Source organism: Amyelois transitella, chromosome 16 (assembly GCF_032362555.1).
Source record: "Amyelois transitella isolate CPQ chromosome 16, ilAmyTran1.1, whole genome shotgun sequence".
NCBI classification, from domain to species: domain Eukaryota; kingdom Metazoa; phylum Arthropoda; class Insecta; order Lepidoptera; family Pyralidae; genus Amyelois; species Amyelois transitella.
In genome coordinates, this window is record NC_083519.1 from 6,200,144 (window position 1) to 6,225,317 (window position 25,174).

Here is a 25,174-nt window from a genome sequence, read left to right on the forward strand (position 1 = left end):
TCGATAAGAAAACGGATGGACGTACAACACTAGAGGAAGTCACGTTCTATATCCGGTTTTCGTTTTAAATTTATACAACCGGGATATTTTGACTTGAAAATATTGAAAGACAGGATGACATAAAATAAAAACAAAAAACAGTTTTCAATAATGACTCTCGCAAATTTTTTATGAAATTACGGCATCGCAAGGTTTCCAATGTTAGATTAAAAACAGATTTGTGACATGCAGAAAAAGGAAAACTATATTTTCAGTGATATTTTATATATTATTTCAGGTATTGGGTTTCTTACGAATGGTGAATATTTTTAACCATTGAGCGTGTTATTATATTATTCATTCTCGGTATTACAACCAGAGATGTCTAGCACTAATATTTAGCTTATTTTGATGACGTGCCTCTACAGCAAATGGAGGTATACATTCGTTTCATAGTAACACAATTTATTTGAAGTGTGAGAATACTGTTTTAATTATTACCTGTTACGTAGATCAATACTATTTTGCAGGTGGACACTTTCTTGCGTGACGAAGATCACCAATCATTCCAAGGTCCCATAACACATTCACAAAATAAAAGAAAAAATGAAACTCAAGATAAGATCGCAGGTATTTTAAGTATGACAACGGGGTAGGTATATATTATTTAATTAAATTAGCAATTCCTCATTGAATTACTTATTTATATGTAAATTTTATTCCTGCCATCCAAACGGAATAGGAAAAGGTGTAAAATAAATGTTGTCTAGGTAAGGGTTTTATTTCTTTAAACCGTCTTTCATTATGAAACAGTCATTATAATGCCTTTATTACTTAAGGAACATTTTCAGTTAAATAACACATATCCATGAAATAACATACCTAACAAATAAGCGATTTTTTAAATAAATTTTAGTAGCATATTCATTACAGATGATAAATCAGCTGATCAAATCGCAAAGGCTGAAAAGGAACAAGCCGAGAACATAGCTTCGATACTGATGAGGAATTACGACCTGAAGCTGTCAGGCGAGGACGACACCTCGCAGCCGACATCGCGGGCCGCGCCCGTCATCCCGGTGGAGACCACACGCAAGAAGAAGAAGAGAAAGAGGTTTGAGTCACTTGTTGGAAGTAAATATGTAAACATAATGCGGATGTTTTATGTCCAGGAGATCGGGGTACATGTTATCCTATTGAGAGGTTGACAGACCCCCAGTCTAAAAAAGACTGCCAAGGAAGTACGTTCAGCTTATAATGGCTTATTTATGATTAGAGAGAGAAAAAAGCATCTGTCACGTGAATCTATATTTATTTGCTCTCTCACCATATAATTAGTGCTTGACAATGTGAGTACCGTACTTAAAGTCGTTCGTAATAATTATTTAGTCCTACATTATTCAGATTGCCGATTTCATGATTTGCCGTGTGGTTCCCGGCACCAATAAAAAAAATAATAGGACCCCTCCATCTCGTTCACGTGGATGTCGTAACAGGCGACTAAGGGATAGGCTTATAAACTTGGGATTCTTCTTTTAGGCGATGGGCTAGCAACCAGTCACTATTTGAATCTCAATTCTATCATTAGGCCAAACAGCTGAACGTGGCCTATCAGTCTTTTCAAGACCGTTGACTCTGTCTACCCCATAAGGGATAAAGACGTGATCATGTATGTATTATTCAGATTTCTATGGCAAAAGTATACTTTCAGATCTCAAATATCGATATGCCTGACAAACTGCCGCTACGAGTCCATACGGAAGGTGGCGAGTGCGTTCGGCATGCGCGAGGTGTGCGAGGAAGACGCGTGGAACTTCTACTGGACTGACATGAGCGTCTCAGTCGAGAGGGCCAAGGAGATGAAGAGGTTCCAGAGGATCAACCATTTCCCTGGCATGCTCGAGATCTGCCGGTGAGATTTCAAAACCCTGATATGCGCTCTCTATTGAGTGCTGAGCTATGAATCTATTGAGTGTATACACGATGTGGGTTTGCCAATTTATTCACGAACAAGGATAATAATTTTACACCTGTTACGCTTATAACTTCAAAGATATATGTATATATATAGAGAGGGGGAAAATTATCCCTTCACCATTGCTTTAACACCCCTCGGGACATGGTGTAGTGATTCGGCAGACAGTTCCATAGATCGTCGAATTCATACCAAAAATAAAAGACGTTCAGCATTTCTACATTTGCATCCACAAATTACATAGTTCTATAGTACGTGTTGTTAATGTTCGAAGTGAAGCAAAGTTTTTGCCACTTGCAGGGGAATAAAGTAGACGGAAACTCATTATAAGTTAACTGCATTGCGTGACTGCAAGTGGTGCAGTCAATATTGCCCTCATTAAACCATAATATTTGACTCCCTAGTTTATGAATCATGAAAGGATATTTCGTTATTTATGATAGCTTCAAGACTTTGTTCCGATTGAAATTCCCTATATTGCTCCCTTATAAATAAATAAATAAATAAATAAAGAGAGGACTTATCAGAGAGGACTTAAATGATTCCTGCTACATACTGAGATTATTAAAGTATACCTCTTCTTTCAGTCGTAGAAAAAGTTGATACCTACTTTTATAAATAAAAACGTATAAGCTACAGGGTAGATACATGATGCAAAAGTAGTATATAGAATGTTGGGGATACTAGATTACTGATACATTAAATATTTGGATCATTTCAGGAAAGACTTACTAGCTCGTAATTTAAATAGAATGCAAAAGATTTATCCAAAAGAATACAACTTTTTTCCGAAAACGTGGTGTCTTCCAGCAGAGTAAGTTTCAATTACCTACACTTTATTTTCTTGTTAGCTTTAAGTATCGAACTGGCTTTATTTACAACCAATTATTTTTGGTCCGGTGGTGAGCCGGATGTTCCACGATCATGCGTCTTATAATTTTATTTGTTCATAGTTTTAGTGTTCATACCGTAGTAGTATTTATACTACTTATTAACTGTTTGAATTAAATTACCAAAAAAATTAATTTCTTTTAGTTTTGGAGAAGCTTTGAATTACAGCAAGTCGCGCAAAAACAAAACATTTATAATCAAACCTGAATGTGGAAGTCAAGGGCGCGGCATTTACCTAACGAAGTCGCTGAAAGATATCAAGCCCACGGATAAACTTATTTGTCAGGTGAATATTTCCTTAGAGCTTACATGTTTCCATCAGCACCTAAATATTGCTCGAACAGAATAAATAAGTCATCCTGTAGGGGATTACTGAATCACGGCATGGGTAACATGAATGGCCACAGGTCGTAAACATTACAATGACCTAACTGCTAAGATCAATGGCCTGAAATACTTATGATATTTTCCATTCTACCGTTTGCGGTAAGAATTTTAAAAAGGTAAATTTATTTATGGATCGCACTCTTTGCAAATGCTTATAGCAAATAATCGAATTCCAATTAATTACAGGTGTATTTATCAAAGCCCTACTTAGTAGATGGCTACAAGTTTGACATCAGAGTCTACACGCTAATAACATCATGCGATCCTCTTCGAATTTTTGTCTACAACGAGGGACTGGTCAGGTTAGTTTTTAGTTGGAGTATATTATATATTTATTTACACAGACAACATAGTTTTAAGGATATGATATACATACATACATACATACATATAATCACGTCTATATCCCTTGCGGGGTAGACAGAGCCAACAGTCCTGAGCGGACTGATAGGCCACGTTCAGCTATTTGGCTTTAAGATAGAATTGAGATTCGAATAGTGACAAGTTGCTAGCCTATCGCCTAACAAAAGAATCTCAAGTTTGTAAGCCTATCCCTTAGTCGCCTTTTACGACATCCATGGGAAAGAGATGGAGTGGTCCTATTCTTTTTTGTATTGGTGCCGGGAACCACACGGCAAAGAGGATATGATATCGTTGAAATATTTTAATTTTGTTGCAATAGATAGATTTTCCTCCTCAGATTTGCGACAAGCCGCTACGCTGACCCTAACGTGAACAACACGACCAACGTGTTCATGCATTTGACAAACTACGCACTCAACAAACATAGTCGCACTTATGTCTACGACTCTGAGGCGGGAAGCAAACGGTAAGTTAAGACTATTCTGCTTTTGATATTGATCTAAAATACAGCAAATGTCTTAGCAGAAGGTTGTCAGGAGTAGAATGTCTTCTTTATCTCGTCCATTTGATGTCGTAGTATTTATCCTATCCTTATTGGCAATGGCTGTGTTGTGAAGGGTTAAAGTAGACACATTCCAAAGAGTATAGCTTTTTGGTTATAGGCAAATCTGACCTTGTCACAGTATGTATTTATTTAAGAAGTACAATAAATAATAGAAAGAAACATGCCATAAAGGCTTAGCCTCGTCATTATTTACAGCCAAATCATGAACTGTATCACATTTTCTGATCTTGTACTAATGTCGAACCTTCCGGGCGTCAGCAAGATATCGACGCTGAACAAGATCCTGTTGTCGCAAGGCGTCGACCTGGACCGGCTGTGGCACGCCATTGACCAGGTCATCGTGAAGACCATCATATCTGCGTGGCCGATACTCAAGCACAGCTACCACGCGTGTTTCCCGTCGCATGACATGGTCTTTGTATTTATATATCCTTTTATTATAGTTTTTATTTGTTTGTTTGCGCTTTACATTATTATTTATCTAGAAGCGTTTAAACTGTAACACCGTCGCTGTCATAATGCTTGTTTGAAAGTTTCATAGCTTCACATCCTACTACTATTATAAAGGCGAAAGTTTGTATGGATGTATGGATGTTTGTTACTCTTTCACGCAAAAACTACTGAACCGATTACCATGAAATTTGGTATGTAGGTAGCTGAAGACCCAGAATAACACATACTACTTTTTATCCCAGAGTTCCCGCGGGATTGATAGGGTTTCCATGCGGACGAAGTCGCGGGCGGCCTCTAGTAGAGTTATATACGGCATCTAGAGATTTTATGAATTCCCCCAGGAGCGAAGCCCCGTGTGCAGCTAATGTATCAATCTTCACAGCATCTTTTATACATTCTGCGATTGCTGTTTCAGGTACATGCGTGCTTTGAAATCCTCGGATTTGATATACTCCTGGATCATAAGCTTCATCCCTTTATTTTGGAAGTAAGTATTCCATGTTTGTATAAAAGCTCACTTGCACTTGATAGATTACCAAGTATTTCTCGGAATCCGAGATTTTCATAGAGGAACTAAAATATAAATAGGTATGACTACATACTACTGTAAAATTTTGCGAGTTTACCTACGATCAAGTATAGTTTTTATACATTATCGAAGGATTTTATTCATTTCTAAAAGCTAAGCCAGTATAATATCTTCGAGACTAAACCGTGGTCCGTTCCCAGCGCCAAATCAGTTGGCATTAGTAATAACGTTAAATCTACCCGTGATTCTTCGATATTACTTTAGGTGAACCACTCGCCAAGCTTCCACACGGACACCCAGTTAGACCGCGAGGTGAAGGAAGGGTTACTCACAGACACCTTCACGATGTTGAACATCTGGCAGTGCGACAAGAAGCGGGTGCTGGACGAGGACCGGAAGAGGATACGGGACAGGCTGTTGCAAACTAACAAGTATGACATAGTTAAGTCAAAGAAACTAGGCTTGTCGTCGCTAAAGATGATAGATATTTTGGCACGCTACAAACCTGATAAAGTGAAAAAGAATATCAAGCAGAGGCTGCTATTAGGAACAGGCAGAAATGAGAGAAATCAAATTACTTTCAAATTAAGTTCAAAAATCGATTCCAGATACATACCTGTAGCTTCGTTTTATCGGTTTTGTAAACGTGAGAAGATACTTTAGGCTACAACATATTTTCTAAATGAACTCATAAAAACTACAAACATTTAATTACGCACATTGTTTTCGGCCGAATGTCGCCTCTGTATTATTATAAATTATACAACTCACTAAGCGTATCTTCAAATGTATCATCTGAAGATCTTGGTTTTTAGATTCGCCGAGTTTACTCCAACGGAAGAAAAAGAACCAGAAAAAAGTCCTTGGCAAATGCAAATTCAGTGGGAGGAAACTCACCTAGGCAACTTTAGGTAAATGATAGTGTTTGTAACTTAGGTCTTATTTTTAAATATACCGCATGGATTTTACTCAAACATTAATCCATACCTTCCTACTCGTAGATAAATCGTTACATCCTGTCATTATAATTTCTAAACATGTTATAAACTTATAAGTTTATTAAATTTATCGTTTACATTATTATTCTCCTCGCGTTTTTATATTCCATCTGGAAACAGACGCAGCCCAAGAAGTCTTTTCACTAAGATTGATAAGTCATATGTTAAGTATGTTAAAAATTAACTGAAGAGTTCAAAAGAGAGTGAAGATATTAATAAGCCTTGTAAAGGTTAGTGGGTAGGAAGGAGATCATTACAATAATGTGCCATTAGGCGCGTGTACCCGGTGGGCGAGCAGTACGCGTCGCTGTTCCAGCAGCCGTCAGGCTCCCTTTACACCGGCACAGCTTCGTCCCGGGCGCGTGGTGACTGCACGCGGTTGCAACGGGAAGAATTCCAGGCGAGTATCACTTGTCGGACGAACAAATAACTACATGTGTCTTAAAACTAATTTCATCATAAAATCATAACACTCTCAAGTTACTAATAAACAGACAATTTTCTGATAAAATCAGAAGCACATATGAAAAAAAACTGTTTGAAATATATGAAAATAAATCAGACAAAAGTCTAGGCTGTGTTACCCCCAGCATTAGCACATATTCAGACTAAATGGCCCAGATTTCTAATTATGATTAATGATGTTACTTTTACGATTTGCAGCAAACGAAAGCTAAGGCAGAAGCTTTAAAGAAGCCATCGCAACCCAAGGCCAAGGAAGGCGAAAAGAAAGTAGGCGAAGAAACTAGCAGTGTCGCTCCATCCACTGGCACTGCCGCCGCTACGATTACCACTACTAATACTAATGTGACGGATAAAGCTAAAGCAAAGAAAATAGATAAAGATCAAAAGAAGAGGGAAAAAGACGAGAAGGCAAAGCTTATGCCTAAACCTTCACTCGTGACACAAGTAGTGAGTTTAATCAATTTTATTTGAAATCTTTTAGTCCAAATAAAATTAAAAATTTTATTACTAAGGATTATTGATAATAAATATTTTGTCAAGGAAATCATTTGATTAGTGGTGCATAAAAGGCTAGGCCTTTCACATATTAGTGCCAAAAAATTTGAATTACTTAGGTCTTTTTAGCTTTTCATTAGTGGCCCTTACTAACCGGGAAAAAAACATACATGTTGGTCTCCTTAATCACATAATGATTAAACTCTGGGGCTCCCCAAGTGTCAAAACTGGGTCCGCTGTGTAGTCCAAAAACGAAATTGCTCTAATTTTAACACAAATTGTTTAATTTTTTTTGGTAATTGGCTATTACCTCATCTTTAACAGATGCCAGAAAAAGAAATGAAGCCAACATACGTGCTTTGCTCGTTTGAGCCGGACCCTATCGTGGAGAAGGAGGAACGCGAGCGAGTGAACTTGCTTGCTCAGCGGGACTTCTTGATTAGGAGCTATGGCATGCTGGAACAGGTACGAAGCATTTTATCTATACATACTAATATTATAAAGCTGAAGAGGTTGTTTGTTTGAACGCGCTAATCTCAGGAACTACTGGTTCGAATTTAAAAATTCTTTTTAGTTGAATAGACCATTTGTCGATGAAGGCTTTAGGCTAGGTATATAACACCACGCTGCAACTATTACCTAAGAGCGAAGAAATAATGGAGAATGTGGAAAGAATCTGGGAAAATTATTCATCCTTGAGGGCTTCAATGCCCTGCCAAAAAACTAATCCACGCGGACGAAGTCGCGGGAACATCTAGTCGCTCCATAAATACTACAAATTAGTGTTCCCTACATCGCTACTGATATAGGGGTTCTTATTGAGCGAACAATAAGGGAAGATTTATGCATCCGTATATAGGAAAGCACGTTATTGTTGGGTCTGGTGGTAAATAAGAATTAGGTCTTTTTACACCAAATACTAGATTGAATGATGCATTTTTATGGTAATACAGCCTCACAAGAAAAAGTTTCAGTTCGTTAAAAATACGCCTAGTATCTTTGTTTTATCTTTTTTGTTTTCCAGATATATCTAGTCATGAAAAAGATGGGAACCTTGAGACCAGAAGATGAGCGCAAATACGGAGTTTATGGACGCTTATCTGTTGTTTCTAACTCACCCAAGGTATGTAATGAGATAATTTTTTTCCCAAAATGTTCTCAGGCCATTTCATATGTTTAGTAGTTATTTTTGATTGATGTGGTGGCTAACACAATGTTTTATATATCTTACCTTTTAATTACTATGAATTGGCGCTTTGAACATATAAAATAATTTTGCTTTAACAATTTATAATTACTAATGAAATATTGTGTTTGCCAACAGAAAGTGTAAAGTAAAAAGCAACTCGAAAATAATGTAAAAAAAAATGTGTTAGAGGACAAAAAGGAACAATAAAATTTTGTGTGCAGACTGCCGTGAAAAAGAGTAAAACATGTGTCAAGCACAAACCAGAACATTTTGGCGACCACTCCGATGGTGAGATTTTTCATTTTCTTTTTCAAACATTTATTTCTAAGCATATCGTATGATGAAGTAATTTTGTTATAGTAAAAAAGCTCCATACGTTTTTATGATAGCCTTAGGAGCCGTGTGGTTAACCAATAAAAAATAATAAAGACTCCTTCCCTTTCTCCTGGATGTTGTAAAAGGAGACTAATGGATAGGCTTATAAACTTGGGGTTCCTCTTTTAGGCGACGGACTAGCAGATGATGACTAGATGTCACTATTTGAATCTCAATTCTATCAATTAGTCAAATAGCTGTTACCACGTAGCCTATCAGTCTCTTCAAGACTGTTGACTCTGTCTACCCCGCAAGGGATATAGACGTGATTATATGTATGTATGTACTGTACATACATACATACATACTTCCTTCGCTTCATCCACATTCATAACTCTCTTCATGCAAGCTGTATGTATGTAACTGAATAAAAACTGGTATATAAGCAGAGCTGCGCGTGCAGTGCCGGGACGCCGTGATGTACTCGCGGCCGGCGGCGCGGCGGGCGGGCGCGCGCGACGCCAGGGCGCCGCTCGTGCGCACGGCCTACACCGTATGGAAAATGAACTCGTGAGAACCGCACACTCGTTCACATTGTTATTTCCGTGCCAAACATATATTCTCGTGTTTAGCCCAATATAATGCATTCCTCGAACATGTAAGGACAGCTGGCGACGTGATAGTAGTTAATTTATACTACCGCAGACACAGCGATCATTGCTGAGAAAGTTGACTGTTTACTCAAACGCCCACGCTCGATTATAACCAAAGGAAGTGCCTAACTATAATAAGAAAAATAATCCTGAAATTAACGAAGCCGAAGAAGAAGTCCGGTAAATAAACTCAACTAACCAACTACAAGCTAAAAGGGAAAAATTTCTTCCTCCTGGCCCGGTTGCATCCTCACCACTCTGGAGTCTTCTGGAGCCCTGGGTATGCGTTTGACCATGAATCCTAGATTAGGTGACTCAGGTTTTTACACGAAGCGATCTCATCTGACCTCAGCAACCTTTTCAGTTCAGTTCAGTTTTCCTCACGATGTTTTCCCTCACCGTAAGAGCATTGGTTGGTATTCAAATTAATGTACATAACTTTGAAAATAGTCATTACACGTGGCCGAGGTAGGATTGGAACCTGTGCCTTTCTGCACTTATTTACCAGGCACCATACCGATTCGACCACCGACGGGTAATCTACAAGATGTTATTCTCTATAAATAGAATTTATTGTTTCAGGCTAGCCATATCAGTGCCTCCTCCTACGAAGTAAGAAAACGTTTAGATTGTACTCCGCGACTGCAGTGCCGTCCTGTGTTCACGAGACATACAAGCTGTGTCATTGATATACGACTATAAACAGAGCTTGTTGCTCTTTGCCTACAATTTACTGCCAATATAATGTTAAGCATGGAAGCTATACTTCTTGATGTTGCTTCCTAATAATTGCTATTGGCTTAGTTATATAGTATACTTTGTTAGCTATATCTTGCTTCTTTACTTAAAATCTTCATGAGTGTTTAGTGCATATTTCCCATAAATTATTCCCTGTACTTAAATAAATAATCGTAACTAATATATATTTTACAATATTATTTTTAATTAAAACTTCATATACTTTTTGTATCAAAGTTATATTGTCTTAAATATAAATTTAACTTTTAATTAAACAAGTTTCTGAATATAAGTCCTACTTTATGCTACAACCTGTTGAGGCATTCATATCAAAATCTACACAACAAATTCATTAAGGACTTCCACAGGTCACAGATCTCTTTTAAATGTCAAGAGATTGATACATCACCTTCTCTGTATCCAAGTTTTGTACGTTTCATTGCTCAGAGTTAGCAACTATGGGTTCTAAAAATAGTTAATACCAGACATAAGCGCTGTCACGTCCTTAATTCACACTTATGTAGGATCCATGAAAGTGCGTTTTTAAGATGCATTTAATATAACAATGTGAACTCATTGGCTGATCAGAAATCTGTGTTCTGCGTGAATCTTCATATCATACACATACTACATACAAACCTAGTTCGTGTCCATGATTGCACTTGACATTGTACTAAGTTTTGGCGTGTTTTATAACAGCCTAAACAGTAATTATAACTAGAATTGTAGTCTCTTTGCTAAGGAGCCTCCATCAATGTTTTCCAGAAGTTTCCTTTTGAGCGATGGTTTCTCCGCCTCCATTCTTGTTATGCTGGAAGGCATCGGTAATTTTGAACCCATTGTGGGTGCTGGTTTATTACTAAAACAAATAATAAGGTCCTTTTAGACATGAACAAGTCAATATATTAAAATACTGATAAGTATCTAGTTAATTAAATCTATCCCATGATCATTGAGAAGGTAAGACATTCAAATATGGATATGTAGAAAGAGTGCGGTATGTAATAAAATCATGATAAACAGGTTAAATCATGATAGATTCATAGTCAATTTATTGATAGCTATTGTTTTTTCAACTTGTTTAAAAAAGGGGTGCCAGTTTTCTCACAGCACCTATGAAAGTCTATGAACCGATAAACATGAAAAGATTGATGACTAAGGATGAAGTAATGCAGGGATCATGACTATTCATGACAAGTGAAAAGACATAGTCCCTCTACTCTGCCGCGAAAAAGTCATGATTTTTATGTATGTATGAAGAAATATAGTTTAATTCATGACTATACAATGGACGTTGCTTTCCAACCCATCTAAAAAAATCTTAATAATTACTCAGCAAATTTCAACCTTTAAATTTACAAACTTATTAACAACCTATTTACAAACTTACCTAAAATATGGCATCTGTAGCGCTTGCGTGCAGTCACACCTCTTGGGCGGGTAGAGAGAGAGGAGGCTGTCCAGAAGTTGCAGGAGGTCATCGGAAGCCGCGGTGAATATATGCCGCAGTTGCTGGGGAGGAAACTGCTTGAACTGGACGTAGTCCGTTAAACTTTTCATACCCTGGAGTAAAAATGTTACTTGTTTAGTTTTAGTAGTTTTTGTTAAAGTGCATTTATGATCATAAGTAAACTGAGTCAAATCCTCCTAAATTACAGGTTTAAAATAGCAAAGGTTAAGGTTAAATTGTAAATACAGCACTTCTTAAATTTTGAGAAAAATATATTTATTATTATTTATTTATATATTTATGAACATCAAGGTAAAAAATACGAATAGAACTAAGGAGAAATTTAGTACAAGGTTATATGTACAAGTTCTATGATAATACTCGTCTCAATTCCATCATTAAGCAATATAGCTGAATGTGGCATTTCAGTCTTTTAAGGACTACTAGTAGGCTCTGTTTATCCCTGTATATATCTTTGTTAACATGGTTTGATAATTTTGTATTTAGTGACTGATCATAGAATAGCAACTAAGCAAAATATCAACATTGAATACTTACAGGCCAAATCTCTTCTGTGGGTGTGCCAAATACTTGAAAAATGCGTGTCAACTGATCCAAATCAGATTCTCCTGGCAGAAAAGGGACTCTCAAAAGAAGTTCTGCCAGTATGCAACCAATAGCCCACATGTCAACTCCTGTCCCATACTGCCTGGCTCCAAATAATAACTCTGGAGATCTAGAAAAACATATGAGATGAGGGTGTTGGTAGGACATATATCTCATCTTTCCCCTTGTCGGTGGTCGAATTGGTAAGGTGCCCGGTTAAAATGTCGTGTGGCCCAAAAGCCATAGGTGATAGTCAGATGAGAGTCGCTTCGTGCAAAAAGTTGACTCACCCAATCCAGGATCCATGGTCAAAGGCATACCTCGGGCTCCTCTCCAGACTGGCGAGGATTCAACCGGGACTAAAGCCAAAAGAAAGACTTACCTATACCACCTTGTTACAACTTGATGGGTATTTATTCTAGTGGGAGATCCAAATGCTTTGGCGAGCCCGAAATCTCCAATTTTCAGTATTCCCTCTCTATTTATTAGCAAGTTATTTGGTTTTAAGTCTCTGTGCAATATCCAGTTTTGGTGTAAATATTCTAAACCTAAAAGAAAAGGATTTTTTTATAAACTTAGTTCAAAGTAACGCACTGTCAATTCATTGAACCTAATCCAAATGTTTAAACATTTAGAATCACATTAAATAAAGACTTATTCACATAGTAATCATATTTATTACATATATATATAGTCACATCTATGTTACTTGCGGGGTAGATAGAGCCAGCTGTCTTTCAAAGACTGAAAGGTCACATTCGGCTGCATGGTTAAATGATGGAATTGAGATAAAAATAATCACGTTATAAGACATTCATGGGAATGATATAGAGTGGTTCTTTTCTAAAGTGTCAGAAACCACACGGCACTTATTAGATGTCTAAAATGGTTTCCAGTTATAAAAGTTGTTTAAAAATAAGTTTGGAATTTTATTAATAACTTAAGAGCCATTGGCTTTTATAATTCTTATTAATCAAATAGTCAAACTTCAAACTTGATTTACATCTTCATGGATTAATAATAAGGTTAGAATGCATCTACTGTCTCAAACAAAGATCACTTACCTTTTAAAGTCATAATCATGTATGCCTTAACATTAGCAGGGGTAAGTACAATATTGTTGTCCTTCACAATTATTTCTAAGTCAGTGTCCATAAAATCAAATACTAAAGAAACATTTGATTTTTGTCCAAATACATCTGCAATTCACAAAAAATATCAGAAGTTTTTATTTTTATATAATACAAAGTTATAACAGAATCTTATAAACTATTAGGTCCTTACATATTAAATTGGCGTTTTGTTGTACTAGCCACTTTAATCACTAATTTCTCCTCTTTGGTCAGGATTTCCAAATTTATACAGCTATTTACACATGTATTTGTGTATGTATTCGTTAACCGACATTCATTTGTTTTTTCTTCTGATTTTTCTGTTTGCGTCACTCAGTTACAAAATGGAAAACTTGAAATGTCCGTTATTTACGAGTACGACTAGTGGCACCAGTGCTGCGGAGACGTGATGTGTATGGCGGTCGTGTCGCAAAAAAAGCGAATTTTTAGTTCAAACGTTTTCGTTCTGTATATTTAGACCTGCAGAACAAGAACAAGCTCTTTGGACGGCCGGAGACGCTGGTTAACAATGAAGAATTGACGGCTATTGATGAAGGGGATCCATTGCAAACAAGTTAGTCCGAGTAAGCTTCAGGCTTCAGTGTTAGTGATAAAACAATATTAATCCATTTGAAGCAAATTGGGAAGATTAAGAAACTTGAAAGGTGCCTCACGAATTCGACGGTCAACTGCTTCGTTACAATGGTTTTTAAAATCATTACCTGTGATGAAAAGTTCTCTAAGTGGATTCTCTACGATAATCGAATACGCTCATCGCAATGACTAAACCCTGGCCAGCCAGTCAAGTTTAGTAACTTTTTTGGGTCAATTTTTGCTTAGAGCAAGCAAAATCAATTTTTGCCCAAAAAAGTTACTTGTGAAAAAGAAAAAAGTCAAAGTTAGCTTTGACTTTTTGCAAGTGCCGGTGTCGGTCATAACAGTTTTCTCAAATCTGGCCAGACGATTACGGCAGACGGCTATTATCAGCAATTGCAAACTATGATGAAAAAGTTGGCTACTAATACTAAACAACCGAGGGTGGTCAATCGCTCCACGCCAGTGCTGCTTCACGACGACGCTAGACCACACACCGCACAACAGACTTCTACCAAAAGAGAGAGAGAGAGGTTGAATTAAATGTCGAAGAAAAAAATGGTAATGTCTAACAGATTATCATTTTTTTTCGAAATATGGATAACTCAACCCCAATTCAACCCCGTATGGCAGTCCAAACCGCCTTTAAAGATTTTATTGATTCCCATCCAAATGTTTTTTAAGTAATGGGACTACTACCTATGAGATGGCAAAAGTGCATAGATCTATACTAATATAATATTATAAAGCTGAAGAGTTTGTTTTGTTTGTTTGTTTAAACGCGCTAATCTCAGAAACTACTGAACCGATTTGAATAATTCTTTCACTGTTAGATAGTCTATTTATCGAGGAAGGCTATAGGCTATTTTATCCCGGATTTCCTACGGGAAACGTCAACAATGCAGGTGAAAGTTGAATGAGTCGGCCATCTGCGAGTTTACCACGCGAACGCTGCGCAAACCAACAAAGATATAGTAAAACAATGTAATAAAGATGTGAAGTACTCATTTTTTGCCACAAAAAAGTCCGCGAGAGCATTTATATCTATCTCTTAAGGTTTACTTACAATAACCACTTTTATGTCTATTTTTTAAGATTATTTTTTCATTATAAACATAAGTTATTTTGAAACCAATTTTCTTTAATTCAGTATTAATCCTTATCCAAATAAATATGTTTATTACTTTCGGCTTTTCATGTAGACTAAAATTGCCATTTACAGTATATAAATCAGACGAATAGGTTTTGAGATATAGTCGTTATAAGCAATTTGCAGCGAAACATTTAATACGGCGAACCAGCGTTCTTTCTAATACGCGTGACCGCCTGAACATCTTAGAAGATATTACTATTTTAAACATTGACGTACTATAAACAACTAGACTCACAATCCCGCTAAAAAAGTGTCCGCGGCAAAACTCTACTCAACGCTCAAATGAGTAAAGTTCTCGGCTAGTCTCGTTTCGTCCGTCCACGAGTGACAACGTCGCACAATGACGAAGTGCTCTGTTAAAAAGTGTAAAAATTGTCCAAGAATTGCGCTCAAAAAGGATGGCGTTTCCTATTTCATTTAAGTACAATTCAGTTTTAAAGTAATCGCACTTAATAGTAAAAGTTAGCTGTTGATTTTCTATCAAATCATTTTATTAAATATTTAAAACTTAATGGTACTCGGCATTTAGCACTATCCGACCCTATCTCTTTCTTGCGGTCAACAAATATAAAAGAGTAAACGAAACAAATATAGTTTTGTCGCCGCACTTCATGATGCTCGCCTAGGAACATAAAGTTGTGGAGTCGCTTTGTTTTATTTTTTATGATTGTTGATTTATTTTGATACTAGTTCGGTTGATAAATTATTTAATGAGGTGAATGGAAATATGTAATGTTATCTGAAAATGGTACCTGTTAAAACGATTACGTAAAATTTGGTAAGGGGGTGATATTACATCAATTACACGACTATCTAGTAAATTCTAATCACATGCCAACGAAGTCGCAAGTAAAACCTTATAGAATAACATACAATTTACGTGTATTTCAGTTTTCCGCAGAACGCCATAATAAGGAATGAATGGATTTCTATTATAGTGAGAGACGGAGGTGAAGAGTTTTTTAATCGGGATCGAACCCGAGACCTCCGACTTGGCAGTCAGGCAAGATGATCATTAGGCCACAGAAGTCGACAAAAAACAAAAGAACTACCTTTAAAGTAAAAAATAAACTACTTACATCCAAATCGACACATAATCACACATTCAAACACTCATACACCCAAACAAACTCCTTCTAACATCCAATAGACAATTTTTATTGCAACGCATTTCGTATCAAAATGTTAAAGTGTGTGAAGGTAAACATTTTAAAATAACAAAGCCACTCCACCAGCCTCTTTGTTCTTAATGAAACATTGAGTTAATACCATGTCACACCAAACTACGTTTTTTAAGGATTGCGTGCCTTATTAAAAACATTTAAGGTTCAATTTTCAATACACAGTGGTTTTTGGACATAGGACTTTGTCAAATAGTCGAAGTAATATGCGTAATAATAATTACGTATTGAGGTGAGGACGATATTTTGTTTTATTTTGCTCGGAACTGTTTATCTAGTTGTTTATAGTTGATCGAAGATTTTAAAGTAAAGTATCAGCCTGTAAGATCCCACTACTGGGCAAAGGCCTCTCATCTCACTAAATACGGTCTCCGTTCCGTCGCGGGTAATGATCGCCAAGTCGTCGCCAAGTCGCATAACAATTAGCAGTTATAATTGATAAAGCCGAGGAGGATGTTTGCAAAAATAAATATGATGCCCAAAATAACCATTCCACGCGGACGAAGTCGCGGGCACAGCTAGTAATAAATAATGGTTATTACTTTTAAAATAATCGACTTTTTGTTCCTCCTATACGAAACGCCAATTTCAAATGTAAGGACCTTATATTAAATGAGCAATATATGTTTATATTTATTTGTATTCATGATTTCGATAACAACTGTAACCATTTAGTTGAAATATAGATGCATACGGGGGAAAAAAATTGTTTAGCTGGGTCCCGCACTTGGGAAAATTTGCACCCAAAACCATTTTCCCTCTTTGGGTAATGCAAGGGTACAATAATTTCGCATGAAACTTGGTCAAGAGGTCAGCATGTTTACCTATCACATATGTGTACAAGGTATAAATAGAGTTGTTGTTTGCTTTTGGAAAATCAATTCTCCGTGGTTTTTCTAATGTCATTTAAAATATTTTACAAAAACCAATGAGCGGAGCTCAGTCGCCCAGGTACTATTGAGGGTCCATCAATTACTGAAAAATTTATACAATAAATACTTACCTCCTGATAAATGCCTTAATCTTCAAACAGACTGGTTTGCAATAATATTTTTAAAGATCAACATAACCCTAGGTAAAACTGCTCACTAACAAACTAATGATGAAAATTACACCAGTTCTATTATATCAAGATCCATTGTAAATGGAAACTGTGATATAAATTTATTAATAAATCAATAGTTCTATCATGGAACTGTACAATGGTACTAGTGTCAACAACCGGTAAAAACTATGAATGCTTAAGTCACTGCCAAATGGTGATTATTCAGCTTAAGTTTGCTATATCTTAAAACAATCAAATAATACCTAATTCCTAATTTGTCCTGAGACTTCTGTTACGGTAAACGAACTTTACAATACAACATTTTATTTAATAAGCATTATTCATGAATTTCAAGTTTAGGCAGGCGTTTATAATTTCATACCTAAAAGTCCGATCAAGTTAATATGTTGTAGTTCTTGCAGCAACTTAATTTCTCTTAAAGCTGTCCTGTTGATTCCATCTTGAGCCTCTAAACGAGACCCTATTTTTATCTTCTTTACAGCAACTATTTTATCAGTTTTGACATCTCTAGCTTTGTACACTGTTGCAAACTGTGGATAAATGTAAACTAAATTTATTGTACAAATAGGTACACTGATTTAAAAATGTCTATATCAGTTGTGGGGTAAGACAGAGCCAATAGTCTTCAAAAGACTGATAGGCCACATTCTGCTGTTTGGCTAAATGATAGATTCAAATAGTGACAGATTGCTAGCCCATCGCCTAAAAGAAGAATCCCAAGTTTATAATAGGTTACATTACATTTACAAAAACCATAAAAAAATATTTAGGGAATGTTGTGATGTGAAAGAAGATGTAGGTAGTTACAGGAATAGAAAAGGGTATGTTAAGATGGTTTGGCCATGTGGAGAGGATGAATGAAAGCAGGTTGACTAAGCAGATACACAAGAAGAGTGTGAAGGGATAGGTCGGAGTGGTCGGTCGGACTAGACAAACGTATCTTGATCAAATTAAGGACGTCCAGGCAAAGGGTCAGGTCAAGAGTACCCGAAACCGCCGAGCTTGTATGAAGAAAAGATGAAGCGAAGGAAGTATGCAGAAATCGTGGCAAGTGGAAAGATGTAGTCTCTGCCTACCCCTCCGGGAAGGCGTGATTTTAAGTATGTATGTATAAAAATTTACACAAATGGAAAATAACATTAGATATTATTTTTATAGCAAAAGATAGCTATCTTACCTGGCCTTCTCCAAGAAAGTCGATTTTTTCATAGCGTAAGGTTGGTTCGTCCATATTTTAATATTACTCAACTGTTTTACTTAGCACTAGTAATATATCTTAAACAAAAATACATCTATATAGACATAACGTTACTTTACAAAAGGTAGGACTTTATTTTTTATTCAATTTTACGCTAAAATATACCACATCTGCAAATTCAAAATCAAAACACAAAACTGTAATTTCAAATCTTTATCATGACATTTCACTTGTCATAAATAACACGCGCTTGCTTGACTAGTGTTTAAGCCGCTATTAGACTATGCGATATTAAGGCTATCTTAGTCTTAAAACGAATAGTGTAATAACAGTTAGACTCTGAATTCGGACTGCAATACCGGGCTCGAGGAGTCTTAATATCGAATAGTGTAAAAAGACAGACTGTTCAGGCTGCTCTCGTGTCTGCAGTGAGTGGACGTGTCCGTGCGCTACGAATGTGTATATCAAGAAAATGGCGTGCTCCACAGCAACAATAGGAGCTATTTTTAAGTGTCCTTGATTTATATCGAGAGATGTCATATTTATTACTTATGGCAAAAAAACATAGATACATACATGACAACAATACATGAATATAGTCACGTCTATATACCTTGCTGGGTGAACAGAGCCAACAGTCCTAAAGAGTCTGATAGACAACGTTCAGCTGTACTGTATGGGTTAATTATAGAATTGAGATTCAAATATTGAAAGGTTGCTAGCCCATCGTCTAAAAGAATCCCAAGAGTTGGAGTGGCCCTATTCTAACGTGGAGAACCAAATGGCATAAAAATTAAGGAATTAGATTGCAGGGGTTAACAGTTTTTTTTATACAAGTAATCTTCCTTTATTGAATAAATTTGAGATAAAATCGAGGTCATCACGTCCTAGTCGGAGGTAGTTTAATGAGTCGGATGTTTCCAATATTGTTATAACTAGTCAAAGACATTGCAGCAAGTGCTACGACAATATTTGCAAGCTTCGAGATGCCATACAACCGTCTAAGTCGACAGATTGCGTGAGACTGAACAAGCGTTCGTTTGACTGGTATAATAGCGACCAGTCTAGTTAGACTCTCAGACAGACCTAGTGTCTCTATTTAGTTTGTGAGACAGACTTAATGTCGCGTGCTGAAAAACGAATAGTGAAATAACAGCAGAAGCTGAACAAATGTCTTATCTACTATTCTTTTTCCATTCAACTCTTGAAACCGCAACAATCAACATTGCAACTGGCGGGACCAGGCGGCTACAGAAGCAGGGTCAATTTAAGTCGATACTCTAAGGATCAATTGGAGTCAATGATGCATGACAATGCACTCCGTGCCTGGCTTCAAATTACAGAAATTGTACATAAAAATTTCATCATTTCACTGTCAATGTCATTGTTTGTTTTGTTGTCATCTTAGCTCTCAAACTTTGGGTTTCTGATTGTGTTCAATATTTTATTTTTATAAAAATTGATAGAAATTGTGTAAAATTTTAAGCTAGGTCACATTTATCATGACATGCTGATTCAGATCATAAATAAATCCAAGTACTTTAAAAAGTTTGCGTAAATGAATTTAAGTGTATTCTTGATTGAATAGAAATCATGCCAGTTGAACCAGTTTTCTTTCCATGATCAAAACTTAGAGACAAATAATTTGTCGAAATGGCTTCAACAAGTAATCAGAGTAATGTTTATTATGAAGACATTCCACCTGGGACCCTCAACGAGGAGGAGTTCTTTTGCACAGAGCGTATTGTCCCTAGGAAAATAAAACCCCAAAACATTGTTGTGAGATTAATGGAAAGAGAAATATATGGATCGAAAAAGCCAGGTTCGCATTTCCATGTGGTGCGAGAGTTCTACCAGAATATATTTCCTAATTTGACAATAGTGAACGTTGAAAAACCTCCATGTTTCCTAAGGAAATTCAGTCCGGATGGAAAGCATTTTATTGCCTTTTCTGCTGATCAAACTTCCTTAGAGGTAAGCTGTAATTTTGTTTATAAGTGTTGCAAAAGCTGGCCACTCTTCTTGCTGAATTTCTGCTAAGCACATATGAAATCATGCTTGTCTCTTGGTGGGGTAGACAGACACTTTTCATAATCCTTTTGTTTTCTTCATATTCATGCTTTTCTTCATGCAAGCTCTTTTGTTTTGGGTTCTCTTGACCTGGCCCTTTGGTAGACTTCAGAGCAGTTCTGAATTTGGTTATTTGTTATGTAAACTCTTCACAAGTTTGTTGCAAGATAAGCAAAAAATTGGTAATAAATAGTATATAAAATATATATACTTTCAGATATATGAATACAGAGGAGCTGCAGCAGCTGGAGACCTTGTTGCGGGCTATCCTTCAGATTTGTTGAATGCTGATGCTGACATACATTACCGGATCAGAACCCATATTTTCTACCGTTTTTTCAAAGTGAGTTTGTATTAACAAGTTAAAATAATATAGGAACATTACAAAAAAATCACAATAATTTTGATCTTGTATTAAAATTAATAACAACTTGTGACCCGCCCTGGCCGCAATTTTAAATCTGTAATATCTTAGAAATATTCATTTAAATCTTGTGCTGTAAAGGACCATAGAGATCTATATTAAATCAACAATGTATTTAAGCTTTTTAATTGGATAAGGATTAATGCTGTATTGGTTAAAATTGCTTCAAAATTTGCCATTATTTGTCGCAAAAATTAAATGACAAAAAAAATTTATTGTGGGATGTCCATGAGAGATAGACACATACCATGGCGGAGTTTTCTGTAGACCTTTTCAAAGTGTACAAATAATAAATACATTATTTTGATAAATCTCTAGGGTTCAGCCTGCTTTGGCAATGTTAGGAGAAAAAATATGATAATTAAGGACATCACATTAGAAACCTCAAAAATAACAGTATTTCTTCACTATTTAATGGATGTTATTATACATGTAAACCTTCCCCTTGAATCACTATCTATTGAAATTTATAGATTTTAGCATACAAAGGAACATAGGGACAGAGACAGTGACTTTGTTTTCTACTATGTAGTGATTCTGTTGTAAACTGACACATTTAGAAATATTTATTTTCTTCAGCCAAAATATACAGTGAATGTATGTCAGCAACGTGAAGTACCAAGAAATGAGCGAAACTCTAATCATATGCCACCAATGGAGCAGCAGCTCAACAGAGAATGCAGCCTGTTCACTGAGGATGGCCGGTATGTCATAGTGGGCTCTGCGGCGCACATCCCTGATGACCTCAGACCACACTTCTATCACATACACAGCAACAATGAGGCTGTTACGCCTACTATGAGGTTAGTGTAGTTAAACATCGTAGTGTGCTTGTTTCGCAAAGTTAAGGTGCAAAGTTTCATAATCTAATTCTTCTTATGATTTGGCTAGTTCTTGACTGTTAGCTAACGCTAATATTTCATATTGAAGATCAAATAGTATCATCATTGAGTAAGATCCCATTACACAAGTCTCAAATTTTCATTGGAGCTCAGTGTGATTTTTCCATTTACTTTGAAAATGCAATGAGTACTGGAGTAACACCTGTGGCTCTCCCCACTTAAAAGGGGATTCTAAAAAATTGTCTCTTGGTGCACCTCTAGTCCACATAAGGTAATTCATATAACCTATATGGCAAGTTTCAATTCTCTAAATCCAGGGATTTTGCCTGCATGTTGATGTTAGTCTGTCAAACAATTGAATGACTTCTTTTATATAAAAATTCAAGAAGATTGTATGAAATTTGCTTATGCCAAAGGTAAAAGTTATACTTGTCAAAGTTAATAGCTACTCAAAATTCCTCTGGTACTTATAACTGAGTTTTATATGTTATCGGTGTTTATGTTTCAGGTCAGCATTGGAAGATTATTCCCTCCATCTGGTGGATTTGCACCAGGGCAAGTTATGTGATACAAAACATTTTAGGATTGATAAAATCTATCTCTCTCATAACCAAGGCATCTACCTGTACAAGGAAGTGCTGGCGGTGCTTTCCGTCCAACATCAGACAATACATTTATTCCAAATTGTTGATGGAATGTTGATTGAGATGAGGAAAATAGGCAGATTCTGTTATGATGACGACCCATTTATTGTTAGTTCAGTGTTTGCACCACTTTTACACGAAAGACCCTTCCATGAAGAGACAATAAATAGTTTGAAACACAGACTGCTTGTTTTCCTATTCAAAAGAGCAAAGACGATTAGCGACGAGAGCAGAGATCCCCTTGAACTAAGGAAATTTTATAAATACTTTGACATGTTCAGGAGTCTGAGAATGTGGAAGATGCAACTGCTTGATGAAGACCATCTCTTTATTAAGTATGCAAGTGAAGAAGTAGTCACGTTGAGAGTGGCCGAACCGAACAGCCAGTCATCATTCTTTGTGATATACAACATTAGTGAGAGTAAAATTTTGGAAGTATATGAAAACACTTCTGAAGGGTTGTTACAACTGTTTGAAAATTACTGTGATTGTTTTAGAAATGCCAGACTGTGCGCTGATTCACAATTTACGTGCTCGCCGTCTAACAATCTGTATGCTCGCATGACACAGCAGAGGTTCAAGCAGACAATTGTAAGAGCTATATACGGCGGGCGCACAGAGGCTACTAAAAGAATATTGGCTCAGTTACCCATAAGTGCCCAATCATATAGCGGTTCTCCATATTTAGACTTGGGTCTTTTTAGTTATGACGATAAATGGGTCTCTGTGATGGAAAGGCCCAAAGCTTATGGTGAATATCCTATTAGGTGAGAAATGCTACCTTTTTGGTTTCATTATATTACACACACCAAGAAATGTAGTTACCTCCAGTGAAAAAGCGCTAACAGATACGTCATATTTTTCTGTTTTAGTTTTCAACAAGTTTCAAATATCGTGCCCAGAATCTCAAATATGACAGTCAGTCAACTAGGCAGTGCAGTGTCCTATTTTATTTATTTAAATTTGAATGTTTTCCAGGTTTTACGCTCGGGATTCGGGTCTATTGAAGTTCAAGATCTACGCCGGCGTGCTGGGCCAGTCGGTGCCCGCGAGCGCGCGGCGGCTGGTCGCGTTCACCTTCCACCCCACCGACCCCTTCGCCATCAGCGTGCAGCGAACTAACTCAGAGTACATTGTCAATTTTCACATAAGGAACGCTGTGTACAGCTGATGTTTCAAAAGAATACTGCTTTATTGCAGAAGATCCTAGGGAACATATTTTCTATTACGTGCAGAATATGTAGGATTGTTTCAGCCTCTTAGAGATCGAGCATGCAGGCATATTTGCGCGTTACATACTTGGTATAAAAAGACGACGCGATAAATCCTTACTCATTTTGATAACGCATCTTTCCAAAAGGGATAAAATAGGTACACAATTTTCTTCCTAAGAGTAATAGGACTGTAGTAATAGGCTTCTAAAATTGGTTGCTATACAATGAATCGAAAAGATATTTGTCACGATAGGTGTAATTTAAAAAAATGTATAGTAAATAAGTAAAAATATATTGAAACAAAATCGGTCCTTCGGCCGGTAAAATCAACGACTTATAAATAAACATAAAATCTAACGCCTATGCGGTTTGTCGATCTTACGTACAAAAACTGATATCAACCATTTTGAATTGCACACAGATTAAGATCGGTGCCATATTTTTGTGTGCATCTTATCAATTTTAAGACGGCTGTCTGACAAAAAGTGATATGTTGAACGCATGGCAGTCGGGTTTCCTTCCATTAAAACGTTTATTTTCAATGTGGTGTAAAATAATAAGAGAATGTGTATATATCTGACGAGTTACTACTATGTAGTAAATTGTATTGACGTTAGTTTTATACTATAGGCAAGGGCACAGAATAGGCTATTACACTCTTTTTTGAAAACTGTTTTAAATCAATCCTGAGACTGTGTTATACCTATAGAATTTTTATTAAAATTTTTTGAAGCCGAAAAGTGCTCTAAAAACGATTTATTATTTATGATTTTGTATTTTCGCGCGAAAACGCCATCCGCCATGCTGGTTTGACTCGTGACGTCATACTTTTAGTAAACAATACAAAAAATAGGTTATGTTGGATTGGTTGTGTAATAATTTACCTATTATAATTGTGTATTGTAAGAGAATGTTTAATACAATAAATACTTACATCGCTGTTTTAACATTTCTTAATTCAGCAGAACAGAAATCGGGATTGGACGCAAAAAATTTCGCCACCATCAACGTATTAATCCTCGGTAGATTTATATTGTCTGCTTTTACAAAACCGTCTTCCATGATTCTATTAAATTATTAAAGAGTAAAAACCCAAAAATGTGATAGAAATTTTAAAATTTCAAAATAAACAGAGCCTGACATCATCAATATGTTTTCGATTCGATATTTGTTTACTAAAAGTATGACGTCACGTCAGTACCCAACATGGCGGATAGCGTTTTCGACTTTTGAAGAACAGATTAAAAAAGAGGATTTTTTAAATTGAATTATAAAATCCATATTGCACTTTTATGAATAATGATCGATGTTTTTCTTTTATTTTTTACAAAATCTATAAGATACGTGCATTTTTATATTTTTTTTTACATGGTGTAAAATAGCCTATTATTAAAATATGGGGAGCTTGGTTAATAAACGCAAAATAAACTGCCTGATTAATGTCAACCTTGTCTTATTTTTTACACCTACAAACTCATAGGTATAAGTAGTAAATCTACCCCCGATTTCATAAGATAAAAAAAGATGGAAAAACCAAGTGAGTATGTAGGTATTATGAGAGTTTCTAGCTTTAATACTTTGTAAGAACAATATATATAGCTACCACTTGATATTAGTTATAATAT

At 36.2% G+C, this 25,174-nt stretch overlaps 3 protein-coding genes across 3 annotated transcripts; 2 read left to right on the forward strand and 1 right to left on the reverse strand.

The window, feature by feature from the left end:
- The first annotated feature begins 190 nt into the window (after positions 1–190).
- LOC106129573 (tubulin polyglutamylase TTLL13) lies at positions 191–10,161 on the forward strand. The gene is made up of 20 exons (XM_060948552.1): positions 191–200; positions 278–416; positions 510–609; positions 913–1,093; positions 1,691–1,891; positions 2,676–2,768; positions 2,990–3,131; positions 3,419–3,534; positions 3,933–4,061; positions 4,419–4,572; positions 5,029–5,100; positions 5,407–5,573; positions 5,958–6,053; positions 6,414–6,540; positions 6,804–7,052; positions 7,425–7,565; positions 8,125–8,223; positions 8,511–8,577; positions 9,054–9,174; positions 9,840–10,161. Exons 2-20 carry the CDS (start codon positions 411–413, stop codon positions 9,871–9,873), a joined length of 2,295 nt encoding a protein of 764 aa, XP_060804535.1. The 5' UTR covers positions 191–200; positions 278–410; the 3' UTR covers positions 9,874–10,161.
- An 86-nt stretch (positions 10,162–10,247) lies between these two features.
- On the reverse strand, positions 10,248–18,565 carry LOC106129620 (cyclin-dependent kinase 7). The gene is made up of 7 exons (XM_013328222.2): positions 18,335–18,565; positions 17,519–17,687; positions 13,116–13,250; positions 12,434–12,599; positions 12,004–12,181; positions 11,386–11,558; positions 10,248–10,854 (listed from the first exon to the last, which is right to left on the reverse strand). Exons 1-7 carry the CDS (start codon positions 18,386–18,388, stop codon positions 10,713–10,715), a joined length of 1,017 nt encoding a protein of 338 aa, XP_013183676.1. The 5' UTR covers positions 18,389–18,565; the 3' UTR covers positions 10,248–10,712.
- Positions 18,566–19,758: 1,193 nt separating this feature from the next.
- LOC106129605 (DET1 homolog) lies at positions 19,759–24,995 on the forward strand. The gene is made up of 5 exons (XM_013328206.2): positions 19,759–20,329; positions 20,643–20,768; positions 21,429–21,652; positions 22,200–23,102; positions 23,314–24,995. Exons 1-5 carry the CDS (start codon positions 20,009–20,011, stop codon positions 23,504–23,506), a joined length of 1,767 nt encoding a protein of 588 aa, XP_013183660.1. The 5' UTR covers positions 19,759–20,008; the 3' UTR covers positions 23,507–24,995.
- The last annotated feature ends 179 nt before the right edge of the window (positions 24,996–25,174 follow it).